Consider the following 10,836-nt stretch of genomic DNA (forward strand, 5'->3'; position numbering starts at 1 on the left):
CCCACAGCTGCCCAGAAGAGGCTGTTAGTAGATGTTACTATGGTCACCCACCAAATCCTTAAAAATACTACGCTGGGAAATAGCCCAGGAAAGCAAAGAACAGAATACACACTTTAGTCTATGAATAAAGAAGCTAACAATAACAATCAGCAAGCATTTTAATGTCAGTCCACAACTAACAGACATTGACCCAAGAAGAAACTGTACTACCTTTGAAAGAAGGGAAACATGAATCTTCTTCAGTATGTTATCCATTTCACGAAGTTTTGGTCCCACTAATGGGCTGTTTGGCCCAGTCATATGACCAATATGGTCCAACCCCAGGTAATGCAGTATTAGGAGATCCCAGTCTTCTCTCTTTAACACTCTATCCAAATGTCTGGTAACATTATCGTCAACCTCAAAGAAAAGGAAAACAACTACAAGGTAAAAAAAAACTTCCCTCTTTTAAAAAGCACAAAAAATTTAACCATATACTACCCATGAAAATTCCATAGAAGTTGATGAGCTTACATGGGCAATGTTAACAAGAAAAAAAATTTATTAGTTCAATGTCAGGCATTCAAATATATCTGTCTAACAAAATAGATTCTTCACCCCATTTAATCTTTTCTGGTAAGGACACACCAGATTACATGCAGACAAGGCAAACTGGTTGCCAAGCTTCCACAGAAACTTTTAAAAACTGTCCCAAGAACTTTTCAGTCACTTTCACCCTGCACACTCCAGATTGTCACTTCACATGTGATACATCATATCACAAGTACAACAAAATGTCTCAGTTTAACTATGGGAAGCTCCATAATTTCTCAGCTCCATTTTTGCTAGCGTGCAAACACAAGATGGAACTTGCTATGAGTAAAAGAACTGACAATATAGTGAGAAAGAAAAACTGAAAAGTACTATTCAACTAACTCAACTGTTTTCCTGCTTAGATTGACAACACGTTTTTAGTTGCATATATTCTCTTCAGTTATTAAAAAACCCTACAATATTTCCCATGTGATACTACTTTGTTGAGTCTGTATATAACTACCAAAAGAACAGTAAAAAGCTGTGTGTTTAGTACACTACATTAAGACAGCATAAGGACTGAATAAAGAGTTTGAGAGCCACATAACCACAGATCTAGTAGAACATTTGTACTTTTTACTCCAGGTAGAAGCTTTTGCAAGTCTCATCAATATAATCAATTAAGCATGTCTTTCAATTCACATTAGACCTTTCTAACTTTCTTAAATAATAAAATACTTCAGTCAGTACCAGCAGGTCAATGGCTTGAGATTTTAAAAATGATAAAGGTTCAAAAATGAAGTAAATTTGTCAAAGCATTTACTCTTCTAATGTGCCCAGAGTAAAAATTATCAGCATTTGTTTCACTTACTTTCTATGCTCCCTCTTTCACAACATAAACACTGCTCCTATTGCAATTACAAAAGTGATGCAATACTATAAAAGTATACCTTTAAGACACCAAGCTAATATATTAACGGACCTCTTAAAGATTGCACTAATTAAAAATATCTGATAGCAAACTGAAAATGTGGATAGTAGAATTTTTAAACAAAGCAACTAGTCTAACTTCCAACCACAACAAGTTTTGTGAGAAAATGGCATGTTTAGTTAAATTACACAGTGATAAATTAATGATTACTGTATCATCCCAACACTTTTTACAGCAGATGCATGAGGGATTCAAATGCTTACCTTTACAGCACCCACAGCAAAATGACATACAAATTCAATTTCTATTTAATTGCCAGGTGAATATCTCAGAACAAGGGTTGCTTTATTCACTCATTCTCAGAAACTGACACTGTCTGTACTAACTTCATTTAACATGGGCTCATACAAAACCTCTCACCTCTGTGAAGTCTGACACAAAAAACGATGTTGTTCCATCATATTCCACGAAGTGCTTTGGGAACAATTTGACCCAAGTATCATCACCATAAAATATGATTCTTTTCCCAGCTGTTTTTGCCTGCCATATCAGATTGTCATCCAAGAGAGCTGGAGAATTGAGGTTCACAACAACGTCGATGAAACCAGGTATGCTACCTGTCATCAAAGCCTAATAAAAGAAGTAAAGAGACACATTAAACAGGAAACTTCCAGTGCTCAGAAGACAGTAGCTATGGGAGGAAGGAATAAGCCAGAGGGCAGACAAATCATATTTTTGGGAAGGAAATATAACAAAGTAAAAGAACACAAGCTGTCTTGCCACATAACCTCATCTGCCACAACACAGTGCTAGTTGATGTATGTGATTACTGCTTTACAGAAAGTAAAAATATTACTGTCTCAATTAATGGACAGAAAAAAAGACTTTCAGTCTTTTCATCAAACAGTTGATGTTTGCTGGTCATTAAACCACCAGAAGACAATGTAGGTGTAAGTAAACTGACTCAACATTAACAACAACAGTACCTTCAAAACAGTAAGTAAGAAACTTCTAGAAGAAGCACTGAAGTCCACCTATAAAGAGTTACCAGACTATCTCTCCTTCACTCTCCTGCTAGTTAGCCTACCACTGAGCACTGCCTCGGCCTCTTCAGTGCACAGAGGTGTTACTCAGATCTACCACTGACAAGCCTGGATGATCTAGTATTTTGATGACATCAACACAATTCATCTTTTATTTACCTGGAACTTGGCAGAATTTCCTTTTTAAACTCTTCAGAAACATCTCTATGACATAACAATTTTATACTAAACTGGATTTTCTCTCAGAAGTTACAAGAACACAGAGAAATACAATAAAAATGTTTCTAGATAGAAGACCTCTGGAAAACTGGACAACTAAGAGACTACTGCCTTCCCATGACTACCAATAAAAAGGCTACATCGATCACTTAATCCTGGACTAGGGCCTTACCTGTCCTTAACCTCTTGCCCACAGCAAATCAGGAGTCTATCATATGCACTACTACAGCAAAGAGACATTCAGCCATAGATTGCATCAACACCACACACATGTCCTTTATGCCAACTCAACCATATGAAACACCTCATACTTCAAAAGCTTCTCCAATGAAACGATAGAAAAAAAACCCACTTACCTTAATTCGAGGCATAGTCACAGTGGGTGGCTTGGCTTCAGCAATGAAACTGTAGGAAGTCCCTTTTTCAACAACTTGAGTAGTATACGGCATGAATTGTTTACCTTTGGGTCCAAACACAAAATCATCTCTCAAAGCATCTATCAGCACAATAACAACTTTTTTGAAAAGCGGTGGAGGAATCTCTGTCCAGTTAGAAAGCATTCCTAAGCAACAAAAACAGGGCATATAAAAGTCACCAAAAAATTTTACCGAAGACAAGATGGAAGTTAAAGGACAACTTCACCACATAAATGAGTGCTTTCAACTTCTTTATTAATTCTACACCCAGAAACAAGAAGCTGCAGACAGCAAACCTGAGAAGTAATCTGAAGAAGATGAGTTTTGAAGCCATCCAGCACAGGAATAACACAACAACTCCAATATCACCTTTAGGAAGTAAAATATGATGTGAAAGGAATGTGTGACATGAAATTGAGAAAACTAAGGAAAAGCTTTGTAATGGAGAGCATTCAAAGTAATAGCTGCTACCTTCTCTCTTTTTACTTCAGTAAAGCTGAACTAATTGTATCTGACATACAACTTCTGCTAGAAAAAAGACATAGCATTCACCTGTGCTAATACTCAGTTTTGCACATCACAACATAAACAATGCCTCTGTACGAAATCTCACTGTAAGATAACAGGAAGATTACAAAGAAAGAGACAATTTCACTGAAACTTGAATCCAACAGATTTATGCACATTCACTCCTTTCAAGGTAGAAGACTGTATGACAGGCTACTTCAGTGATGGCAGCTGCAGGGCCAAAATCCAATTCCAGAATTCCCTGAATATACAGGTGGATAAAGAAAAATGCTGCTGTGCATGAAGCAGTAGGCAACACCATGCCTTCAAGTCCACCTCTTTCTCTTGCATGGACTTAATTCTGACTACAGCAACTCTTCATCTGCATTGAACTTGGTACACATGGTGACTGACATTCAGCTCTTACAGCAACATTTTTGCTCCAACCTCTACAGGTCTCATTTCTCTATCAGGAAAAAACACAGAAGGGCAAAATGGAAGTAAAACGTATCCTACGCACAGGCCTCTACCCAGACACCATCGTGTTGAATCGACTGCTCTGTAAATGTGTTATATAAATGTGTTAGGGGTTTTACAGTCCTTCAGAGTAAAGGTTTTTTCTGCAAAAGTGGTCGACAGTTTGGACAGGTTGCAGATAATGGTGTGTCTAACACAGCAACATCAAAAACAACCTCAGAAATTTTATTTTGGGGTCACACAGATAAGCATCAACCAACTGACATTCAAAGACTAGTTACTGCTAGTGATTTTTCCAGATCAGGAAATGGGGGAGGAGGACACAGCAGGGAGAAGAAGGAAATCTCAACAAAAACAAAATACTGACTGCAAGCAATCCTAATTAAACTGATAATTTTGGTTTTTTCAGGACTTGAATTATCAACTTATCAGGCATGCTTTGGCTCTCCATGAAAAACAAGAAGGCACCACCAGATGTTCTCTTAGTCACATCTTTTCCCTATCCACTGCTTAATGAAAGAAAGCTTGCTGGACAGCAAAAATGTTCAGATCACAGATACATATGCCCTACTCCTAAATTCCTCCTGCAATGTGATTTATCAGAAAGCCCAACTGTTGAGAAGTTCAAATTAATTTGGAATCATTTACAAGCCATGTGAAAATATTTACTGTAAGACAGCTAAAGCAACACATTGTCCAAGTCTTGCCAAGCAGCATGCTTATTTATCTCTGCCAGGGTTACTTAGAAAACAGTTATTCTAAATGAACCTGACCTTCTGTGAAGAAAACCACAGGTTCTCTACCAAGAACCTATTACGATAATGTGCTGCAAGCATTTGTATCAAGCCTTCTTAGAGCCACGACAGCATGCACTCAACAGCAGTCAGGACTCACAAAATGAAACTTTCAGGAATTAAAGAAGCAGGAGAAACACTCTTTTCTGAATAGGTCTAAAGTAGGTTGAAAGCCTTCTGCATCATGGTTTAGGCAGCAATACCCTGCCTTTAGACAATATCATCCAGACATCACTTTGCAAGCATACTGTAACCATTACTTACAGAATGAAAGCATTTTTCTACTGTCACTCCACTTTTGCCTACTACACCTAGACTTGCTCATGATATGCCTAAATTTAAACTGCTTGTAGAGCTCTGTGGCACACACTTCCACTCTTCAACACAAATCAGTCCTTCCAAAACCAAATTGTCTGACATCGCCTTCCCACCCAAACAGTCTACATTAATCTTCTGCTAACAATCACATGTGAATGCAATGTGATTTCACTCACAGCAGTGAGTGAAATATTGCATTTTTCAAATATCTGTGATAGTCTTGGTAAACTCCAGCTACTGGCCTTTCAGCAGAAACCACTCAGTCTGTTACCAGACTAGATTCTTTCAGTATTCCTGCATAACCAATACCAGCACACCACTCTAAACCACACAACCTTCTGTTCTCTCCACCGTGTCTCACAATTTAAGTAAGCCTGTTCCTACAGGCATAACGTCACACACTTCAGAAGAATTAACAGTAATCAAGAGTTTTGTATGAGCAAAATACAACTCAATCTAGCTGCCAATTGAACCAGAAGTTTCACCCCTCAAGCTCCAAACTGGTGAAAAACAGTCCGTCAAGCACACAGTCCTCTTCACATTACTTTAATACAATTTGTGACTGAACATATGAGACAACTACTTTATTAACACATCCTCTACAGGCTCCTTAAAAAGATTCTTGAAAATTCTGAAAAAGATTCTTGAAAATTCTGGTTTCACAAATCCAGCTCTGGAACGGAGCAGGACCTGTAAAGACAGTGATTTCACAGAAACAGTGATGGATGGCAATACTGTACATAGTGCAACCTGCATTACTACAGTTGCTTTGTCACTACTGAGGTGTTAAAACTCTCACTGAGGTAGCATTAAGACACTCACACACCACAGAAACATCAATGAACAATGAATCTCGGGCACAACACAGCCAGTGAATGATCACAGGAAAAGCCTGAGGCGTTTTAGCTGAGGCGGCATCATTTAATGCAAGCAATGTGCCATTGAACAGGACCGGGTATCACGGCTCCATCAGAGTCAGGAAGAGGGAAACAAAACGACAGGAAAACACACCTTTCCAAAAAATGACAGCTGACACTTGAGGCTTTTCGACTGCGAGCAGGTACCTCTGCCTGTGATCCACAACTACGTGAAAACCAGTTAAGTTCTAAGCTACTCGGGAAATTGGTCGGGAAACACGAGGGCGCTATAGAAAGATGTTCCGCGACACCACGCGACGGGCGCGCCCGGTAGTTGCTCACGTTACCTGGGCCGGGCGGGGCCGGCTCGGCGGGAGGGTCCGCGCGGGCCTCTCTGCTGGGCACGGACCTGACGGGCACCGGGAAGAAGCCGCGGAGGAATAGCGCGACGCCCAAGGCCTGCACGAGGAGGCAGCAGGAGGCGAACACCCCCGAGCGCAGCCGCATCCTGGTTCGGCACCAGCGACAGCAGCACCGACCTGACCCGACTCGGCCCGCCCCGGCCGGCGTTGCGCCGGCTCTGCGGGGCGGCACCCGCGGCGCGCCCGCCCCGCCCGTCTGGCCCCGCCTCCCGTCCGCCACCCGCCAACCAGCGACCAGCGCGCTCTTCCGCCAAGCCTCGCTATTGGCCAGCGGCCCGGCAGCCCCTCCGCGAGCACGTAACAGCAACACCGAACCGGAAGTACAGCCCATCGTTCCGCCCCCACAACCCGCCTCACGGACCCGCGTGCCGCCTCCGGACCCGCCTCCGGACCAACCTCCGGCTTCTGCATGCCGCCTCCGGATCCGCCTCCTGGATCCGCGTCTGGTCTCCGCAATTCGCCTGCGGCGCTCACGTCCTATTGCGCTTTCGGTCTCTGCGTTCCTGCCCCCGCTTGCCCCTCTCGCATCCCGGTCGCGCGTCCCACACCTGCGATCCAACTTCACATCGTACCCCCCACCCCGCGTCCCGACCCCGCGTTCCCCGGCGGGAGAGGAAAGAAGGTTTGACGGATTGCTGTAGCAAAGAGTGCTTGGCCGGGCAGGAAGGAGTCCTGGACAGTGGCTGCTGCGGGTGTTTGGCAAGCAAAATCTTTCGCCGCCCGAACACACACCTCTTAATAAAACTGGATAGTAATCTCTCTTAATCTTTCCGTTGGAATGGACTATGGCAGGCAGATCATGTCAGAAGATGAGGAGGAATAAGTTTTAAACTTAAATTTTCTGAAAAAGGAAACTGAAGACACTCTGCAAAGTACAGCAGAGTTTATACTGGTCTCGCTATGTATACTGAAATAGGAAGATAGCCTCAAAATTTCATTCTCCCAAAGAAAACTGCTCCTTATTTCTACCCAGGCAGTTTTTGTATGGCCCACCACTGTGCTGGAAAGATGTGGCACATGTTTCTGCAGTGTACACAGGTCCTAGCCTTTACCTGTGAGTGGCACGTTTTCCCTGACCTGAGAAGCACAACACCCTGCCAGCTGCACTTCCACTTACACCGGGACGTGTCTCCGTGTGGTCATTCGGGACAAAGCCATAGTCTGCCGCTGGCACGGCACCTGTTTGCAGCCACCCCCCACAGCTGTGTGCCTGTGCTCCCGTGTGACCCTGCAAGAACCATGAGAGCAGATTCCAGGGCGGTTTTCCCACTGGGTCTTTTCCCTCAGCACAAAGCATGATCTGTTTTGTGTAAACACAGGCCAAATGCATTGTACTGTGCTTTGAGAAATGTTTCCCTGCTGCAGTTGGCCAATTTGTTGTTTTACTGCCAGTTACACTGGCCAGCTGTTAATTCTGGGCTTTGCAACACCTGCCACAAGGCAAAGTTGCTGTGATGTGAGAAGCACGTGAGAATGGGTTCAGGATAAAAGCTTTGTATTTGGCCTTTCGCAGGGTCTCCAAATACAAAGAAAAAAAATCAAGGAGCCTGAGTCCTGTGGATTCATGCTCTTTATGTATGAGCATCCCTGAGCACTATGCTACCTTTAGGCTACCTGACTGCTTTTTCTGGCCACTTTTACCACTTCATGTTTCTACTGAGAATACTGACAGCATTTTCATTTCTTGATATTATCCAAACCCATTATTTTTTAAAGAAATTGCATTTTTGCCACTATTCACTTGTTTCTTTGGAGAAGCACAACTCTGAAGGCCCATGAAAGTCAGTATTCTGTAATTAACTCCAGCTGATTATGAGAAGTGCAATGAAACAGAAAAAAAAAACATGCAAGGAATGTTGCTTGAAACAGTAGGACATGGCAAAAAGCAACTTTGGGCCATTGTATTCAAACTTTAAAATGGCTTTAGGTAGTATGCCCTATAGTTACATTATTTGTGCGTCCAAGAGAAGCTGTATTGGTTGCTTTTTTACGGGTATTTTCCCTCTCCTTTAAACCTTGAATTAGTGAGACTCTCCAACCAGAAACTAGGAAAGGTTGCCTAACAAATATAAAGCAACCTAATGTAAGCAATGTTTATGCATCACAAAACAGCATCTAAGAAATGTCTGTCTTCTTTTTGTTTCATGTGTAAAGCTTACTTTGCCTTTCAGTAAGTGGAAATTCCCCAAACTGCATCTTTCTCCTGTCATTCAAACCTTCAAATTCCCACAGAAGATCAGAATTTCTGCATTCAGGAAAAAGGATTTCTCTACAGACATAAAAAACAGCATCTAGCACATGATTCACACTCTCTGGGACCTATCGCTGGGCGTTTACGGAGTACCATCGCCATTTGGCAAGTTCTTGCAGCAACATGCTTTCAAGTCCATTACTGTAGCTCTTAACTGCAGGGGTCAGATGCAGGAAGAATCCTGAGCGTTGTATCACACTTTAAATCTGTCTGTCTGTGAGCCTACAAGCATGTTACAACATAATGTATTGACAATCACTGCTGTGCACTGCTGTGGCCGTTTTACAAGCTCTTGGGTATAACCCCCTCTGTTGCGCATAACACATTTATGCCCTGAGAGCTGGTGATTTCATGAGCATTCAGAGGAAGTGTTTGTGTGCTTCCCAGTTTGTAAGCACACAATCTGTGTGCACCAATTCATGTCAGGGGGTACTGGCTGACTTCAATGGTCTTTGGAAGGTTAAAGGTTCATGCCAGAATGTCTGTAAAGGTGCGTTATAGTGCACTTCGTGTGATTCAGAAGGCTTTTGTTTCATCGGAGCCAGCAAACATTTTAGAACATGGTACAACCAATCCCTGTGGGAGATGAATTTGCATCTTTCTCTGCAGGAGAGCATGTTGCTGCTGCTGCTGTTGTGAAGAGCCACTCAAGCAAATTTACATCTCTGTCTGTTGAGGAAGAAGAAGGAATTTAGTGCTCTGTGCAGAGGCCTCTCTAGAGGCATTTTCCCAAATCTGCTGAGAAATCAGCAGACTGAAAGCCAACCAAGCCTTGTCTTCTACAGGTGAATATAGGAACCAGTAGGAACACATTTTGTTGAGCGCGATTGCCACCGGCATTTAAAACAGCCAGGTGATACTGTTAGCTGCTCTGGCATCCCTCAGGCTTTTCTTTACTGAGTCAACTAGCAAAGAGCACACCCCCTTCCAACAGTCTCTGTGTCCTATGCCACCCCTTAATGCAACACGCCCATTAGCCAGCACTCAGCATGTCTGCTTCTCCAGCTGCTTTGCTCCTGATTCTTTCACTTCTTATGTGTCACAATTTGACTAAAAACACAGCCCCTATCTTCCCTTCTCCTCTAGTTTCAAATACAGACAATATGCAGTCAGTTTTCTCAGGTTTTTTTTTTTCCAATTTTTCTGTTCTCTTACTTAGCTTTATTTTGAATAATTCCCTTGTAGTTTTGCTCTCAGCCCTGTTTACCTGCTGTTGATAAGTTGTGGTATCTGCAGCTCACCACCTTGCTTTTTGAACTGCCTCTCTGGGCCTATTTAACAGGATTTCACATCTGAATATGTGTGTTTATGTGAAACCTGCATATCTCTTCTGACACTGACAATGTCATGTATGTGAGCACCTCCTGCCAATGGTTTAAACAACCATCTCTTTTCTGTAATCAGTGATACCTCTTAAACTTGTCCCTAATACATTTAATATTGTATTGGGGAATGCACAAGTGGAGCAAGACTATGGACAGTGGCAAAATTGGCATGTATAAGCAAAAGCAAACATTTTTACATGCAAGGGGTGTGAGGAAGAATTAATTCAAAATTAAGTGAAACTGTAATAAAAAATGAGACTTCCCAAGGTGATCTGACACTCTGAAAGCACTGTGATGTACTTAGAAATTCAGAAGGACACAGAGTAATTTTTTCTCTCCTATCATTTCTCCATTCTTCAGTACATGACAATTTGAATGTATGTCAGGTCTCTGCTGTATTTAAGACACAGTAAAACATCAGAAAAGGTTATAAAAGACTGTCTGCTGAAGTGTGACTCTCCCTCCCCCATTCTGATGCACTGCAAAGCCTCCAGAGATTTGTAGTTGCTGAGGCAAAAGTCAAAGCAAAAGCACTGCATTGTAAACCCAGCTTCTGGAATCTGAGACTAATCAGAAATTTCTTCACATAGGAAAAAGAAAACAAACATGCTAAGAAATAATTCAATAATTTTATCCACATCAAATAATTGATTGTCTTTGTGCACACACGCACGTGTGCACACATGCACACATGCACAGAAGTCTGCCTTCAGATTTAGCTATTTTGGAAACCCTGCTTTCAGAGCTTATGGGATTTGCGATT

General features: G+C 42.2%; 1 protein-coding gene across 2 annotated transcripts in view; it reads right to left on the reverse strand.

The window, feature by feature from the left end:
• Positions 1-6,673, reverse strand: part of PIGG (phosphatidylinositol glycan anchor biosynthesis class G) — a 61,138-nt gene extending 54,465 nt beyond the window's left edge. The window contains exons 1-4 of one of the 2 annotated variants that reach the window (XR_004061488.1): positions 6,423-6,673; positions 3,063-3,268; positions 1,865-2,074; positions 211-399 (exon numbers count right to left, since the gene is read on the reverse strand). Coding sequence is in view for 1 of the 2 variants with exons in the window: in XM_030968307.1 (XP_030824167.1) it covers positions 211-399; positions 1,865-2,074; positions 3,063-3,268; positions 6,423-6,582 (765 nt within the window). In the remaining variant the exon portion in view is untranslated. The remainder of the gene's footprint in view (positions 1-210; positions 400-1,864; positions 2,075-3,062; positions 3,269-6,422) is intronic. The other variant, XM_030968307.1, reaches the window with a different exon arrangement.
• Positions 6,674-10,836: the final 4,163 nt, after the last annotated feature.

The sequence above is a fragment of the Camarhynchus parvulus genome, chromosome Z, assembly GCF_901933205.1.
Source record: "Camarhynchus parvulus chromosome Z, STF_HiC, whole genome shotgun sequence".
NCBI classification, from domain to species: Eukaryota; Metazoa; Chordata; class Aves; order Passeriformes; family Thraupidae; genus Camarhynchus; species Camarhynchus parvulus.